General features: G+C 44.1%; 1 protein-coding gene across 2 annotated transcripts in view; it reads right to left on the minus strand.

The window, feature by feature from the left end:
- Positions 1 to 18,529, minus strand: part of LOC147689998 (uncharacterized) — a 155,883-nt gene that overhangs the window by 85,205 nt on the left and 52,149 nt on the right. For both annotated transcript variants that reach the window (XM_086937551.1, XM_086937552.1), the window contains exons 8-9: positions 7,697 to 7,884; positions 550 to 749 (exon numbers count right to left, since the gene is read on the minus strand). In XM_086937551.1, the coding sequence (XP_086793677.1) occupies positions 550 to 749; positions 7,697 to 7,884 (388 nt within the window). The remainder of the gene's footprint in view (positions 1 to 549; positions 750 to 7,696; positions 7,885 to 18,529) is intronic.

Here is an 18,529-nt window from a genome sequence, read left to right on the forward strand (position 1 = left end):
GTCAAACTCCTCCATCTCCCTCCTGGCCACTGAGGCAACCTGTACAGGAATAGCAGAAGATCAAGCACACCTAAAAGTACCAGTTAAACAGGACATTGATGGGAAGGAGTCCTAAACAATACAAAAGAAGGTTCAGCTCAGGAGCTAAAGGGAAGTACTTGGTAATCCAGTTTGGGTTCTAGTACTACTGGTGTCCCAGGAGATCAGTGGCCAACACCACCAAGTGTGACAATTACCCAGCAAGAAGTGCTCAGAAACACAAGGAGGATGCTAGCAGACACCAACTACGCACATGCAAAAATAGTAGGTGTCTGAACGGGGGGAGCGTATAGCATGGTGTATGTCTGTCATGCGACTGACAATGCCCGGGCTCTACAGGCTTGACAGGCCAGTAAATCTGAAAGGCTACATGTCTGAGATTTAGGCTGATCCAGTCCTTTAGACTTTTCAGAGGCACCATCCCATCAGTGTACCCCATCATTTCTCTATATACTCCTTTTGTTTATAGGACACAGAGTTGAAAACAAAGATGATCTGTGGAAGCCTCACCCAAACCTTGGCAGGGGCCTCTCCCCTTCCACAATGGGCTGGTACCAAATCTTGTATTCCGGGTTGAAGATGTACAGCATGTTACTACATAGTCCCTGGTCAGTGCCTGGTGGCGCGGGAAAGGTCCCTCCGAAGACATACAGCTCCTTGTGGTAAATCGTGGCACTGTGGTGAGCGAGAGTGGGCACCTTCCCAACAGTCTGCCGAAGAAGAACAGCAATGAAGTCAGAGCTTCAGATCTTAAAAACACAAAGGACACCCTCTCCACCTTCCCCTTACCACAGTTTTTAACATGTAAGTGTAAGTGTAGTGACTACATGAAGTTCTGTGACATGCATGTATGTATGCATGCATGTATAAATGAATGCATGAATGTGATATTTTTAGAGGGCAAAACGAACAAAAGCGCAGCGGACTGCTGTATACGGTCAAAGGTAAGCTTATAGAGAGTAATAGGAGAGGAATCTGGTTTTTGGACTGTTAATGTATTGTGATCTAGTGTTTTTTTAAAGAAGAGAGTCAAACTCTTTCCTAAATTGGGACAACATTGGGGCAGCCCTGATGGATAATGGGATGTTGTTCCGGATCCTTGGTGTATAGATGGAAAAGGCCTATCTGATTATATGAAAAAGGCCATCTCAGATACGGCCTTGGGAGTAGAAACTGTAAGGGCTGAGCGGGCACAGTATTTCAAGCACCCAGAAAAGCAAACAACTTATCACCAATAAAATAGATTTATTTTTATGTGTTTTAAAGGGCAAGGTTGCCCAGTGCTGAAGCCACAACAAAATCCCCACTGAAATTTGAACAGCCAGGCTTGTAAAAGACATCTGAAAAAGGTCTTGTTTGGCCTATAACGAAACTGAGAAGGAGGGTGTTCCTAAGTTTGGCTGCTAGATATTTAAAGGACTGGCCACCCTTTCTGGCTTTACTAAATCAAAGCAAAATGGCTAGGTTGGAGACGTCAGATCTTTTTTTCTGGGGTACCCAGTGCAAGGCTGAGAGCATGGTGGAATTTAATGGGGTTTGGGATGAAAGAGTGGATGTAGAGGATATATTGATAAAGGTATGGGTGAGAAATAGAGTAGTGCATTGGATATTCTGAATTAGAAGAAAGTGATAAATGTATAGATCCATAAGTACATGGAAAGTATATAGATGCATAAAGGAGGTAAGTATGTGTAGATTAAAGATGAATTCGATAAACTCTGGTTTTCAAGTGTTCTGTACTTAAATTAAAATACAATCTTTTTCTAAATTAATTTTTCTACATGTTTATACACATATATAGGTGGGGAAAGGAGCAGTACATAGCAAACTACTGATAGTTATATCGCCCTCATATTGACCTTACATTACATACTGTATTGTTAACTCATAATGATTTGCTGAGACAGTGATGTATCAAAATTGTTGATTGTTTTATTTCTGTTTGTTAACTTTTGTTATTTTTTTGGAAAAAATTCTCTATCTTTTTTTCAACTCAGTTGATTTATAAAAAACACATGTACTTCATATAATTTAACATTCAGTGACATATAATGTACATATAGACACAAACTATACAGTATCAACAACAGTGCAAAGAAAAATGGAAAAAATTGTGCTATACGATATATTCAGTCGGTGGAAAATAATGAAGAAGGCAATGCGGAGACTTCCTGAAAAAAGTGCACAGATTGCAGGGTTTCCGAAAGTAGAGTATTATAGGTATTGACGTGCTCGGGGATGTCTGGAAACATGGGAAAATGGTGACGTTCGATAGTCTACAGGAGGGCTTCCAAATGGGTGCAGGTGAATTCCTTAGATATCGACAGCTGCGTTTGACAGTTCATAGCTACTTGATTGAGGGGACTATACTTCCAGAATACTCCGTGCTGGAGGATAGGCTTCTCTTGGACCCCATGGTACAGAAAGCAGTGTCTGCTTGGGTCCCTTGCGGGTATGCCTGGGAAATGGATGTGGGTCTTCTGGAAGATGACTGGGCGGAGACCCTCCGGTGCCCCATTGAACTAGCCATCAGAGCGCATTTTCGACTGGTACAACTTCGCATCCTTCACAGAGCATATGCCTCGAGAATGGTGCAGGTCCGTATTAAGGGTGGGGGCTCCGGGGTGTGCCTCGGAGTGTGACGAGAGGGTAGCATTCTTTCAAATTTTATGGTCTTGCACCAGGATTCAGAAGTACTGAAAGGGCATCGCTTGAGTGATGGAGGCTGTAGTGGGTGAACAGGTCCCGCTGGAGTCCAGATGGCACATCTTTGGCGTCACAGGAGAGATTACGTGGCCAAAACGGGCCAGGACATGGTTAGTTTTAGCAGGATGGGTCGCTAAGAGGAACATTGCACACGCATGGGGGGCGCCGGAGCCCCCGACAGCGGCCACATGGCTTTGCAATATGGACTGGTGTCATAGTGCGGAGCGGGTGGTGTATCAAAGCCGGGGATGCTCTTGCAAATGGGAGAAAATATGGGAGCCATGGACATTGTATAGGGGTATGTGAGGGGTCTCATGGGGTACAATTATTGGGTTTTCTAGGAGGGTTTTGAGACATACTCCAATGGGTATTGTGCGGCTCCGTATACTGTGAATTTGTTTACTACGTGTTATAATGCTGGCAATGTGTCTTGTCTTCTACATGCCTTGTTTATATATATATATACACACTGAAATACGCTTATATCTGAAGCTTGCTTTTGTTTTAATAAAAAGAATTTAAAAAAAAGCTTATATACATCGGGATATGCTGTATATTTCTGTTTGCGTATGGTGCTTATGTGGAGAAGAGACAATTCCCGAGTGATTTTCTGAAGATAAGGTGGTTGTCCATGGATCTTATGTTGGGGGGTAAAGAGTTCCACGGTTTGGCTGCTTGAACAGAGAAGGATGTGCCACTCATGTTTTTTTTCTTGTATCTTGGGATTTTGAGGTGAAGTGCCACTCTAGAGTGGAGGTTCCTTTGTTAAATGTGTTTGGTGATTTTATTTTATACATGGAGCAGTACCACTCCATGTATCACTTTGTGGGTGATACAAAGCAGCTTGAACGTGGATCTTCTGGCAACCGGTAACCAATGCAGGGCTTTCAAGGCAGGTGAGATGTGGTCTTGCGGTTTGATATGCAAAAGTAGTCTGACAGCCAAGTTCTTAATCCGTTGTAGTCTTTTCAAGGTCGTTAAAGGTGATCCATGGTAGAGGCTATTGGCAAAATAGAGTTTGAACAGAACAAGGGAGATGGTAGTTTGGACCTTGTGTGGAAATCCCAAATAGGGGAAGATTTGTCACAGAGTTTTTATAGTAACAAAGCTTGATCTTGCTAGTTTGTCCGCTTGGGCATTCATCAATAGCTTGGAGTCCTTGGTCATTCTGTGGTTTCTTACTGCCTTTGATACTTTAGGTGGTGATCTCAGTTCATCAGACCAGGCGGCAAGTGGATCATAATGTTTCCAATCGCCATTCGCGAGTAGTTCTGTTTTGGAAGCATTCAATTCGAGATGGCTCCACGTCATCATTTGATCCACGGCTCTGAGACAACTGAAAATTGGCGAGTATCCAATGTCTTTGGGGCATTCCAGTTGAAGGGGTATTTGTGTGCCATCTGCATAGTTATTGCACATGAGTTGAAATTGATCAGTACCAGTAATGACTTCATGTAGAAAAGCATGGGCGAGAGGATAGAGCCTAGAGTGAACCCTGCTTTTGTGGAGTATGGTTTGGACGAAAAAGGTGAGGTAGGGATGACATTAGTTCTGTTTTGAAGGTAGGACGCAATCCTATCTAGAGCAAGCCGCTCTATGCAGGCTTAGTAGAGTCTTTGTATCAAAGTGTCATGCCCAACCATGTCAAAGGCAGCCGAGAGGTCCAAGAGGAGTAGAGCAGCAACCGCATTGCGGTCAACTGTGTTCTTCAGGTCATCCCAGATGGCAAGGAGAGCAGATTCTGTGTCTCTTCCTGGACGGAATCCTGTTTGGAAGTCTGAAAGTATGACATTCTCTTAAAAGAATTGTTACATCTGGGCAAGTGCTGCTCTTTCTATCAGTTTGCCAAGGAAAGGTCCAATTGTAATGGGTCTGCAGTTGTCAGGGTTCAGCGGGTCCAAGTTTCTTTTCTTCTGTAAAGGGCATAGGTGTGACTTTTTGAGTTATGGAAATATTAGTGGCAGCAGAGGTTGTTAGAAGAATGGTCTTGAAAGTTTGTGGTGGACACAGGTCAGAAGGGCTGCCGGCAGGCCAGCTTGCTTTGACCAGGTCCATAAATTCATCGTGTGAAATGTGTTCGAAGGAAGGGAGAGGCTGGGATCGAGTATTCTTGGTTTATGGTTTTGTAAAAGGGTAATGTTGCTGGTGCTTTGTCTCCGTTTTAAGTACGAGTCCAACATGTCTGCTTTGTCCGTGTAATGATTTGCCAGTTTGTCTGTGAAATCGAGTAACAGGATGAGTTCCTTCTAAGCATTTGGTCTATGAAATTCATTGAGTATTTTATAGTATTCTTTATTTGCACATTTATCATTTTGAATTCTGTCTGAATAATACATTTTCTTTCACTTTTAGGATTGCTGACTTGTATAATCTGTTAAATTTCTGTAGGGGGAATTTGTCTTGTTTGGTGTTTGTTTTGAGCGAGGCACGTTGCAGCTTTCAAATTTGTTGTTTTATGTCTTTTATCTCTGTATTTCTCCTAGGTGCTTGTTTTCTTTTGCTCTGTTGGGTGGGTTTTAGTGATATCAGGATGACAAAAGCTTCCTGTAGCTACTCATAGTTTTTAAACAGAATGTATTGCTTCCAGATCTGTAATGGATGTTAGTTGTGTTTCTAAGTGTTCCAAATTGAGTTTGTTCCACGGTCGATAGGTGAATGCACGTAAGGTAGTTTTAGGTAAGTCGCTTAAGGTCGTTTTATGTTGGAAAGAAAGCAAATGGTAGTCTGACCATGTGACTGGAGTTATAGTTTGAAAGGTAATTAGTTCGGTATTAGCAACTTCACTGTACACACAGATTACGAAGTGATTTCCCAAAACAGACCATTCAACAATGCTAATTGAACACTTTCCAGGCCAATCCAATGCATTCTCAATTAATTCTTACACTTATTATTGCATTTGGTAACTGCACTTGTAGTATGCACAGTACGGTAAGTAGCTTATCTAGAAACTCATACATTGAGTAGGTAGTAAATTGGACATCATGGTCTGTTCCCAAAACTTCCTTTTACAAAATCACATCAGTTCAGAATTGTATTTCAGTCTCTCATATCACCTCCCCACCTATTTAACCACACACATCTTAGCATGGTTATCTACCAGAATCATCTCATTTTCACTCTTTATGCCCATTTTTGGAAAGGTCCCCAAAACGCCAATGCCTCTTTCCGCCATGAGTTGAGGGAGTCTCTCTAGGTGACTGTAGGAGGCTGTCTTTGTACACCACTCAGTCCCTGGCTGCACAAACAAAGCAACCTTTCCCTCCCCCATAGAGCAGGGAATCAGTCCAGTCATCAGAAGGCTTGCCCTACTCTTCTCCTGCTCTTCTTAACACCAGTATGTCCTTCATGTTCCAATGTCATAGTATACTTCCTCAAGCTATCTGGAGATCTATTGCACTCCTACACAACAGACTATCATCATATATGTTCAATTCTTCGAGTCTCACAAATCATCAGTGGGCACAGTTGGCATTAGAAGAGGGATTGATGGCAGTAGCACCCCAAGGATTTCTAGGTGTTTTTTGGGAATGTCTTCCACAAAGATTTGTACCAAGCCCTATCATCAGGGAGAGGGAATCCTGGAAGGCAACACTGCCTGCTTTCGGACCAATATAGATCTTGTGCTATTACTATGGTCAAGAAATGTGTGTGCCAGAGATAACAAAAGGAGATTAGAGTTGCTTACCATCCATAAAACCAGGTTTACTTGGGGTGTTAGGGTGTTAAGATATTAACGAAATAGTGACTTTGTAGATATTAACGAAGTAGTGAATTTGTGGTAATCCAAAGGATTCCTGGCACAAAAATTAAAATGCTAAGACACCTCCCATCTTATGTCAATGGACGATGTGCTCAAAGCTGTTTTCTGGAGGAACTAAAACAATGAGGATGTTTGAGGAAGGGTAGGACCTTATTTCTTTGGTGAAGAGCCGATTGGGAATAAATGTGACGATAGTGTTAGTGTAGCCGGTTACTTGCACAACTACAGCTTTGAAAAACATTGAATGCAATATGTATTTTGTGTAGTTAACTGTGTGTGTGTCAAGGAGTGGTGTGTAACAAATTTCTATGGACATCTGTGTATAGGTGGTTCAGGGGGCTAGGTTGTTGAAAGGTGCAAGATAGTGGGGATTGGTGAGTTATGGAAGAACGCTCAAGTTGCAGAGAAATGGGTGTTATGTTGTGTTATGAAAGTATGCATATACGTAGACTTAATGTATTTGCAAACTGCGGAGCGGAATAATCGTTGAAAATGAACACATAAGAATATGAACAATTGATCCACTGTAAAAGCTAAATGACAGCTTGTGTTACACTACTAGTGTAAATATATCACTTTATGTTAAAGAGGATGAATGCATTCTATAACAGAACAATTGTAATTGTATGTGTGTGCTGTTCAAGCTGTGCGACAAAATTCTATGGATGTTCGGTAGAATTTCAAAAAATGCAGTCGAGTATGAACCCTGTCTGGCAACTCTCACATGTTGTACACCTGACAATAAAACTACTTTAAACCATTTTTCCCCCTCCTCTTTCTAAACAAAGTCTCTCTTGTCCTGGCTACAATGGAGAATTTGCTTAAAACCACTCCTTTATTTCCCTGCAGCATTTGGCTCAGTGTCAACAATGAATAAGCCTGCCAAACATTATGTATTTTTCTGGGACACCTACTGCAAATTAAATCACAAGATCTTTGAACAGAGTATTTTTTGTTTGCTATGCCCTGCTGCCTTTTCACCCTTTTATAATTTAAGAACCAATGTATGAAAGGATGCGATTTACATCGGTTTTCTCCTCACTGTATGAATGTTGAGGTCACTGGAGATACTGTGTTTTTAGGTTACCTAAACACAATGGATCTAATAGTCGAGAAATGCTTGCAGAACCTAGATCTACGAATGTTTTCCTGTCCAAAAACACCTACCCTAGGTGGCAACACACTCACCGCCTCTGAAGTCCACTTCCAGGTCATGGTGTCCAGGATGTGTACGCTGCTGAACCGCATTCCTTCCCTCATCCCCCCAAAGATGTAGATCCGCTTTGTTTCAGGGTCATAGGTTGCAGAGTGGCCAATGGCGGATTGTGGCGTGGGTCCAGAGGAGAGCGGCTCCATGGGGAACCAGAAGTCGCTATCTGGGGAAACACAAGGTTAAAACCATCAGAAAAGCCCAACATGCTCCAGTGCCTCAGGACCTGCTGTACAATTAGGCAGGCTCAGTGTATGGTTGAGTGACTGGTCTAATCCTCATGGTAAAGTAATGTCCTCTTCACAAGTGTGAGTTCAATTAGGACGGTGAGATTGGAGAGGGTAAGCTGAAGATTATGCACTCAAAGTCTTGTCGACAGAGGTAAATTGAAGATCTCCCTCGGTACTGGAGATCTCGTGCGAAAATGTGAGCCAGCAATTAATACTACAGAGGACCCTATTATACGGACACCTTCCTGACAAAACTATCTCCCGGATATAGAAAAAACTGGTTAACCACAGTTCTGACCCCCTTGAGACGTTAAGGGACAAATGGAGACAGGATGGGATTGAGCTAGATGAAAAGGATTGGCAGATAGCAAGGTCCTCCCCAAAAGAAGTTGCAATTCCAGCGCGACCGAGATTAGTCCAACTTAAAATTCTACGCAGAATCTACCTCACAGTACCCAGACTAGTACATATGGGACTCTCAGACATGGGATTGCACAATCGACAGTGTGGTCTCGTTGGGCCTTTTATTCATATTATCTGGGAGTGTGAGCACATCGCCACATATTGGCGCAACATACATGACATAATGCACAGAGTACTGGGGATCTCCCTACTGCCAGAGGCGAGGAGGTGCTTACTTAACATATGGGAACCCACTGACTTAAACACCTCACAAACACAATGGGCTACCCTGGGTTTTATGATTGCCAAACAAAATATAGCCCAAATGTGGGGAGCTGCACAAACTCCCACTCTGGAAGTGTGGGAAAAGAATTTAGATTTGTGTATGTATGTTTAGGGAAAAAACCACATACCTTGCGAGGGGACGCCCCCGTAAATGGTCATTGGTATGGGGGCTTTGGAACAGTTACAGAGGTGATATTTGTACACCACCCACAAATGCTGTTATTGATGATTCCCCCCCTCCCCGTGAAGTTCCTTTGAAGTCGTAAGCTTTGTTAATCCTGTGACCCCCTGATGCATGCCCAGCGGATAGGACAGACCCTCTGTAATGTGTTTTTACTGATGCTTCTTTAATAAAAAGAATGGTTAAAAAAAAAATAATAATACTACAGAGGACCCATCGACACGAAGCCACCACCATGAGAAGCAGCTTATGTATTCAGCTGGACTTCAAACGTGACACCTGTGTAATATGTTCCTGCATAGTTCTGTTGTTGTGTTTTGTAGCAGATTCAGTGGTGTAGGGAACACCCCCACTTTAGCAGCTTCAACTGGGGCTGCCAATGGGCCTGATAAGCAGGTGAACTGGGTTCACATAACATGGATTAGTTCTTTATGGGCCTCTTATGTCTGCAGTTCTGAAGACAAAATGCTAATTAATACCACTGCTAGGAAATACCACGAGAGAGGGCTGTGGGCTTTTAGCTGCCATGCACAGGGAAATGAAAAAAACATGAAATCGAGGAAAACCGAGAGAAAAGAACACCTAGAAAAACAATGAGCACAGGAGAAAAGGATATGAAAGAAAAGTAGGGATGAAAGAAACAAAGGATAGGTAGATAGAAAGGGAAAAAAAGAACCGGAGGAGATCGGAAGAAAGGAAACATGAAAGGAAAGATGGAAGAAAGGTGGAAGAAAGGTGAAAGGAAGGTTGAAAAAGGTGAAAGACTGCCCAGATGGAACTATGTTAGGATAGATAGATGGGAGGGGGAAGGCTGGATGGTAAAGTGAATGGATTGACTGGTGAAAGTGTGACTGGATAGAAGGATGGACAATGGACAAGAGCGAATAGATGGATGGTTAAAGGATGGATGGACACATGAACATATTAATGTTTGGGTGGGTGAATCGATGATGGATGGCTGGAGGGGGCCAATGGGTGCGTAGATGGAAAGGTGAAGACATGGACAGATGGATGATGAAGAGAAGGAAGGGTAAATGGACGAATAGAGGAAAGGAGTCTTAAGCAACTCTTCTAAGGAGGGTCACATATGCTCGCTTTGCACGCTCAGTCTGATTAGAGGTATGTTTCAAGTAGTGGGCATTTTAGTTTTAGGACTACTTCCAAGGCCGGTCTTTGGTCATAGGGTCAGCCCAGCACCTCCACTGCCCTCTACACGCCAATAATACTTGGATCCGGTCTGCCATATAGGGGACTGACAACAAACCAAGATACAGTTCCAGGGAATATTGCTTCTTTGACCCCCTCTCCTTGCCTACTTGTGCACTCAGAAACACCACTCCTCTAATCATTAGTGTTGTGTTCCTAATAAACTGGTCAGCAGGAGAGCTGTCCTTTGATTTATAGTGCACTGTAAGGCTTTGGGGCACAAGGATAGTGACACATTTTCCTCTTCTTACCATTGTTCTTTGGGTGCATCCCCACACTAGTGCGCTCTAAAAGGAAGTGATATCAGGGGGATTGGGGAAAGGAAGTCTGACATCAAAGATTGGTAAGGAGTTTATAAAAGTGGCCCATATAGGCAGGTACACTCCCAAAAAAGCCTCCCGTCCAGAGGCAAAGCAGAGGTCCACAACCCCACCGAAACCCATGGCAAGGAAGAGTTGTAGCTCACAGCCAGGACCTGCACCAAGGTACAAGGATGCTTAGGGTGGATGAGAAGCAAGGTCGGCTCATCCAGGACATCTCCCTGGAAATCCCAGAAGCCCTCACACCCAATGGTTTTTCCAAAGCGCTCGCGCCATCAGGACACGGTGAACTCGTTATTATTCCTTTGTTCTGAACCCTTCAAGACTTTCCCCTCCACCCAAAGCACAAAGGTTTCGAGAACCGAGCCTGCTTATGTAAGATCGAGCTACAGCCTCCGCGTCATTTAAAATTCCTAGGTCCATTTCAAATGGAATTATGTGCAAAATTCAGCTTGGATTTTCATTGAAACTGTGCTGGTTTGCTGACTGTAACTTGGGAGCGTGATACAAATCCCCTTGAATCTTTGGATCTTTCTGAGAGGTTCGCTCTCCGAGAGGCCATACATCCTTCTGTCGTGTCCCTAGGAGATCTGTTTTTTTTGTTCTGGTCATCTGGCATTTCGACATGTACAGTGGCTGCAGACAGCTTACAGGCTCAGCCACATAGGCTCTGTTTAAAGGACAGGCATTTCAATTTCCAAATTGTAGATATCATTCGGGTAATACAGTTATTTATCCTTGTTCATATCCCCGAGCAATTGCACACAAGGCAGATAAGGAACGTAGGAGTGGAATACATATTTGCTCCCATCCAATCTACATCTAAAGTACAACATGGCTGCATTATTGTTGGCAGCTTACGTTTCAGAAGTGATGCCCTTTTTCATACAAAAAAGCAATGTAAAGGTTAAAATGCTATCAAAAGGCAAAAGACCAGAGGTGTAGATGGATTTCAGCTACTAAATAACCTTGTAACAGTTATGAAATACATTATGATTGAGCCTAGCTGCTGTGCCTTACAATGACCTACACATTTCTGTCTGTAAATGCCCTTACTCCATGCCTGGTGCCAACCCTGCTCCACAGTTGCCACATTAAAACCGGCTGACCATGCAATGGCCAGGATAGGCATGAGGCAGCCCCACTGGCACGCCAAATGGCACATTGCTACATCTGTATTTGTATTTGTATATTAGATTTCTATAGCGCCTTATCACCCAGGGGTCTCTAAGCGCTTTGCAGAGAGTGAGCACCATGCTAGAGGGAAGAGAGCTAGGCAGTACCCCAAGCCTCCTGAAACAACACTGTTTTTAGCTTTTTTCTGAAAGATAAAGATTTTTTTCTTTGCGCAGGCTCTCTGGCAGTTTGTTCCATGCACTTGGGATTGTATGGGAGAAAGTTCGCCCTCCAAAGGAGGAAAGTTTGAAGCGCGGACACATCAGTAAAGCAGCGTCTGCTGATCGTAAATTCCTCCTTGGGGCTTATGGAACTAGACGTTTCCTTATATATTTTGGGGCTTGTCCGTACAGTGCTTTATGCGTAATGCATAGGCCCTTGAATTTGGCCCGTTGTTTCACCGGCAGCCAATGGAGTTTATGGAGGAGGGGAGTAGCCCGAGTCCTCCTAGGTTTATTGAAGATCAGTCTGGCGGCATCGTTCATGACTATCTAAAGTCTACTCGACAATTTTTGAGAGATATTGTCATACAGAACGTTGCCATAATCCAGACGTGCCAGGATCAGTGCTGATACTGCTCTTCTAAGCGTGTCTACCGTCAGGATTGGGTATAGTTTGCGCAATTGCCTCATTAGCCCCACACAAGTACCCACTACGGCTGAGACTTGGGCAGACATGGTGAGGTTTTCATCAATGATCAGGCCCAAGCTTTTCACTGCTTCAGCTGGTATTGGGGATGGCCCTAATCTATAGTGCATGCCACACATTCAGAACAAAGGCCGGGTGGACACGGTGGGGCCTTGTCGTACAGACAGCAGCGGCCCGTGCAGATAGGCCTGGTGGGGCCAGATGGGAGAGGAGGGGAGGGGGGAATATTTCGACAGACGATGAAGAGGTAAAAATAATTACTTAGTTTTCCCTAGTCATAGTCCTTCAAAATCACTCCCCCACCCCACTATCAACCGGTCCCACCACGCTTACCTGCACGGGTCGCGGCTTAGCACAATGAACCAGGGCCAAGTGCTTTCTGAAGGCAGATAGTGCTACACTGTCAGATCGGCATTTGATCCGGGCACTACTGAGCTCAGGCAGCAGAAGCTATTAACAAGAAACTTAAAAATTAGGCACCTTACCACAAGAACAAAAAGGTAAACAACCATTTGAAAAGTATACCTCTATCTATTTTGGCCACACAACAGGTTATAGTAGAGGCAAATCAATAAATAATAGAACATAACCGAGAGAAATCAAGAGTAATGGCTTCAAGAATGCACAACTAGGAGAGAGTAGAAAGGATAACTTTTGTTACTTGAGAATAAACTGTTCATACCAGCGAAGTTACAAAATTCTAGTCAGAAGGACTGCCATGAAACACCTTGGGCTGGAAATCCTGGGACCAGAAAGACTCAAGAACTTGTAAGTGGTGAATTTTGGACACCCAGATTAAAAGAAACAGTAGAACGGGGCTTTATTGCATATCTGCCTCTTTCCAAGGGATGTACTGTGTTTTGAGTGTTCGTGGATAATCACACACAATTGGCTCATTTTGTGCTTCCTTAAAAAAGTCCTGCTGCAGCCGGCTTAGCCAAGTGCTATAGTTCGAGTCTATGGATTTCCAAGTATTTCCTAAAATAAATACGGGGTCCTAATTCATGTTCTCATTCTAGAATATCCTCTTAGAGAAACTTGGTAGCATTCTTTTAAGTCTACCAGCAATCATTCGCAGACTGATGGTCAAACAAACACTCAATCAGATAATAGAGCAGTACCTTCAACGCTTCATAACGGAGCGACAATACAAGTAGGTTCCTGGATACCAATAGCTGAATTTGTATTCAAGAACTCTCAAGGGCAATTCAAGGAGTATTTCTGGGGATACTTTTTGGTAAGCCGGTCAACACACATATATATGGTCCAAGTCATAACCGTTTGGTGAGTTGGGAATGAAGAGAAACGCAAAGACATAGCAAACACGACTCAGGGCCCCAGAACCAACTATCGAGCCAAGCATGCATTATTTTGGGGAATGTTACTCCCTAAATACCACCGTTGAGGTTATGCCCCTGATAACTCTCTGCACAGCTCTAATTTTCTCATCATTTGAATTACAAAGAGTTACATACATGAGAAGCCAATATCTAAGCAGGCCTTTGGGAGGAGTTATTGGATCTGTGGGGAGAACCGAATTTAGCTCAAGCTGATCAGACCATCTCCAGTGTAGCTTCCTATCCCCATTTCCACCCGATTCCATCTAAAATTATCATTCCCTTATATGGTATATTACATTTCCATCAATCAATGTCCTTTCAGGAAATAAATCATTAATGCCCATTTTTACTCTCCACAAGATATCACTTTGAAATCTATTGCAGGATACAGTTACATATTAACAATTTGCAAATCCCCACCAAAGTCATAGCCCTAAACTACAAACAAGCACTGGCAAAACCACTGTCTCTCGCCTACAAGATCTATTGGCTTTGTAAATGTTTTGTTGCCATGCTGTATAGCCGCGTGACTGCTGTGCAGTATGACTAAAAGAAACTTTTAAAAGTGTTATGAGACGGCCAGCGCTAGCTATTGCCAAGTGCTTTAAGCTATGTGCTTATGGAGGGAAAGGGAGAGAGAAGACAGACGAGTGGGTATGGGAAGCACACAGACAACATAGGATGGGTATAAGGTGCTGAGGTAAAGTAGACTGACAGAGGGTGAGCAGGGGAGGGGCCAAGAAGACCAGCAACAGAGGGTGAGTGTGGGGGCAAGCAAAGGGACAACAGAGGGTCAGCAGGTTGGGCTGTGGTCACCCACAGGGACAAGGGAAAGTGGGTGAGAGGGGCAACGGTGACAACACGTACAATAGAGAATGGGTTGAAGGTCTGGGGGCAAACACACAGACAAGAGGGAGTGGGTGAGAGGGTATCCACAGGAGACGAACACCAGTAAGACACCTAAAAAATATGTCTAAACAAAAAGAAAAAGAAAGGGCCTGGAAAAAATGAACAGAGGAATGACAAGAACTGCATCCAAACAAAGGACAAACGCATGAGGAAAAGAAAGCCTAGGGAAGCTGTCGAATAAGAAACAAGCAAATCATTTGGGGAGAGGACCCACCACAAAATACGCTAAGATATGGCTGTCACTGGGTCTTCGAGTATTGCACAACTGTGGCGGGGACCCAACAGTGGGGGAGTGGGATCATGACACTGATTAGTGCATGACAGATAAGAAATCAATATACCTGGGGAGAGGATGCCTGCTTAAGTGGGAGAAGGCCTGGGCGGGATGTCGCTCATATAGAGGTATGGATAAGGGACCCACCCCAATGCAAGAAGATCTGGAACAGGGTCCTCCCTGGAATCAGAGAGATTGCCACGAAGTGGCAAATCACACCACAACTTAGACAGACATTCCATTCTACTTGAATCACCCTGATGTGATCTTTTTCCCTTCTAAAGTGGCATATACAACTGTACTAGGACTTCTCTTTGCTGCTTAATGTATAGGTTTACTTTACGGTTCTCTTAAAAAAAAAAAAACAATAAAAAGACCTTAAATTAAAAAAAGCAAGCAAATGACAGTACCAATGAAGCCAACCAATATTAAGCAATGGGAAGCCTCAAACCCCATGAAAGGTAACAAGAGATCTCGCAATCGCAGGGTGGCTGCAGGCTTTCATTCCTCTAATCTTTTGCCCAAAAGTGTTCTCCTCCCTTTTGAGGAGATTATTAAACATAGGACATTGCTGCTGCCCACTTTGACAGATAGACGTATGATCCACCACAACATGTGGTGCGCCAGTATCTGAATGTCATGGACCAAGACAGGCACCTTATTAGTTGGCTGACTAAGTGTCTTGGTGAGCATATCTGTGTGTTTCTGACTGGTTTGAAGACTAAATGGGAGGGAGGCCTTGGCAGAGCCCTCATGGATAAGAAGTGGGCAGGAATGTTAGCGCATCCTGCTACAGTGACTAGGAACGCCAGGTTCAAGCTTATTCTTCCTTCCTAGAGCTTGCCTCACTCCTGCTCAACTAAATGACGATTTGCTTGGTGCAAAATCCTGCTGCCCTTGCTGGCAATTGCTTGGTGCCAACAAGCTTTATAAGCTCTGGTACTACCCCTAGAAGGCTACAGCAAAACGCACTCTGCCGGTCTCCGCAGTTGCACCTCATAAGGTTGCGAGAACAGACACACATATGTGCATAAGGTAGAGTGCACACTCATTCAGATTCCTTTCCCCAATTCTATTGGACTCCACGGCCCCCCACTTCCATCCTACTATCTACCACTGGAAATGTTGCACCACCTTCGGCCCCTTGTTCATGGATATGGATTTTGTTTGTTCCTCTCGTCACCCATTGTGAGGGGCACCTCATATACCGTCCATAACAGAATTGTGTCAATAAAGCATAATACGTTAGAGATGTTCATGGGCATTAGAGGACACCCTGGACATGTGGTCATTCTTATGACCCTGTTTTCTGTATTATACAAGGATTGCCGCACATCTGCTTGATGGTAACACCTTCTACTGTGCTCTTCATATCTTGTATTGAAAGATTTACACCGCAATAAAGTATTTTATTTATTTATTTATTTTAAACACAAACGCGCACAAGCTGTCTTGCAAGAGACAGCACATGTTCTGTCTTAGGCTAGGCCTAAAAGCAGATAGGTTAAGGCTAACCACGGTCTTTTTGAACAACCCTTGGTTGCATTAGAAATGTACTCTTATTATTTGTAGATCCCTTCCCTAGTTAGAAGTTTGTGGCTCTGCAGCTGCAGAATGCCATTGTCATGGCAAATGGAAGGTACACCTTCATTTAGCCAAGATCAAGCTTACTGTAAGATTCCAAAAGGGTCAAATTTCCTTCAGCAATGCAGGTTCAGGAACATCCTGAGTTTTTGGTAGAGGCATTTATTGACTAACTATGAAAGAAAGTTACTGCAATACCTGATATTATGTACTGGGTACAATGCCACCAAAAGATCTTTGAAACCGGTTTCTTTTTTTACACTCTTCGTGGTTCGTAAATGCCTTTCATGAAGAGTTTAACAATAATCCAGCAACTGGGTTAAGGGGAGAGATGGATTTTATGGTGGAGAAGGAGTATTGCCAGAACTTGTGGTAAAAGGGTGTGAGGGTACGGAAGAAATTTTTTTTAAAGAAAAGTGAAGGTAGGACAAAGACCAGAATTGAAGGAATAGAGGAGCTTGTGGCCAGGCTTGAGGGGGAGGGCCGGTCAGGTCCGAAACTGGTGGAAGACCAAAAGGAGCACAGGAGAAGTTGTGTCAGTGCTCAAGAGTTAGGTCAATTAGAATCAACAAACCAGAAGATATTGCCTTACAACTTTCATTCTAGGGCTTCCAATAGCCGTTAGTTTGTTCAATGTTTGACATTTCCCTCGCCTATTTGTTTACTTTGAGGGGCTGCTTAGTATATGGTGCTCACTTACATAAATGGAGCACCCTGCACTAGTCCAGACAACGCTTATGGTGATTTTTGTGGTCTTAGACAACCTTAGAAAGCTCTCTAGGTGGTAACTGTAGAGAGCAGCCTTTGGGCTTAGTCCAGACGGAGTGTAAAGCAGCATGTTTTACCAGTACTTAATCTTATGGTATAAGTGCAAAATAATCACAGCGTAGTTCTAAAAATATGTATTTTATTACACTCACAAACACATTTGTACTATCTCCTACCCAGACATAGAAACACAATACACACAATACTTAGGAAATAGAGCACGTAAGTAGCACAAATACACAGTGGTCTCCAGGGGAAGAACAAACCATATACTAAAGGAGTGGGATGCGAACCACAATTCCAGTCAAGAATGGACGCAGAAGATGTTGAAGAGCCGGGGACCCAAGGAACCACCCAAGGTGAACATCTAGCAACCCCACGGAGGTTGTGTGCCAAGTGGGAAAATCACGTGCTCAATGTTAGTCAATAGATAAGTCGCGAATGCAATTTTAAAGAAGGACCCTTACCAGTAGACCCTGAAGAAACCCAGTGAAAGATGGGAGGTTGGAAAGTCACCCGACCTGTGGATACCCCAGGAACCAGGACACTTACACCACGGAAGCTGGGTGCATAGGTGTCAAGTGACGTAGGAAACTGCTGTAGACCAGAGATGCAGCAGGAGAAGGCTTTAAAGGAGTCCAATGGAACCCAAAGGTGAATTTAAGATGAGATACCTTCAATCAGAGGGGACAAAGTCTATGAAACTCAGGAGTAACCAGGAGACACGGAAGAAGAATGCCCACCGAAGTCGGAGATGCAGGAGAGGTTGACGGTGCCCTTAACGGTGCAGCTGTGCGGACCAGACGGTAATGTAGATGACCAGGCGATACTGTAGAAGACCAGGAGCTGTTCATGAGCTATCCCACATCGTATGTCGAGGGCAATGGGGTCAGTGTCCAGCAGGGGCACCAACAAGCCTTGGCAATGGCAAACAATGTAGTTGACGAAAAAGGTGCAGTGTCGGGACCAGCAAGGTCAAAGTGACTCACCACGTCCAGGTAAGTCAGAGCAGGCCCGGGGGCGCTAGGTGGCCCACTAGCAAGATGGCCGCACTGATGGGAGGCTCCTGCAACCAAGTGCTATAATCCTATTATTTATCCTGCTTGCTGACCTTTAAAACATCTACAACAACTGCCTACTGGAAGAATTGTAACCCACGCAGACTCGTTGCAAGTCTGGTGGAGATCGACCTCACCCCGTTCGAATTATGGCGTGCTAAAGCCCGGACCGAGAGAAGACACAAGGGCCTCGGAAGAACAGGTGGGGACGTGCAGGCTAACTGAGGCCATGGACGCGCTGGGGTCAAGCGCGCCAAGAGCGGAAACAGCGCATCTTAACCCTGTAAATGAACGGAGAGTGCCTGGGCACAGGAGCTGGTGGACACCAGGACCGTGCGGTGATCTCTGGACGTCGCTGCAGAGCGGAGGAGACAGTGGTGCGAGGAGAGACGCAGAAGGTACGGCGCAGGAGCCGGAGGCCCGTGCCGCG

The sequence above is a fragment of the Lissotriton vulgaris genome, chromosome 9, assembly GCF_964263255.1.
Source record: "Lissotriton vulgaris chromosome 9, aLisVul1.2, whole genome shotgun sequence".
NCBI classification, from domain to species: domain Eukaryota; kingdom Metazoa; phylum Chordata; class Amphibia; order Caudata; family Salamandridae; genus Lissotriton; species Lissotriton vulgaris.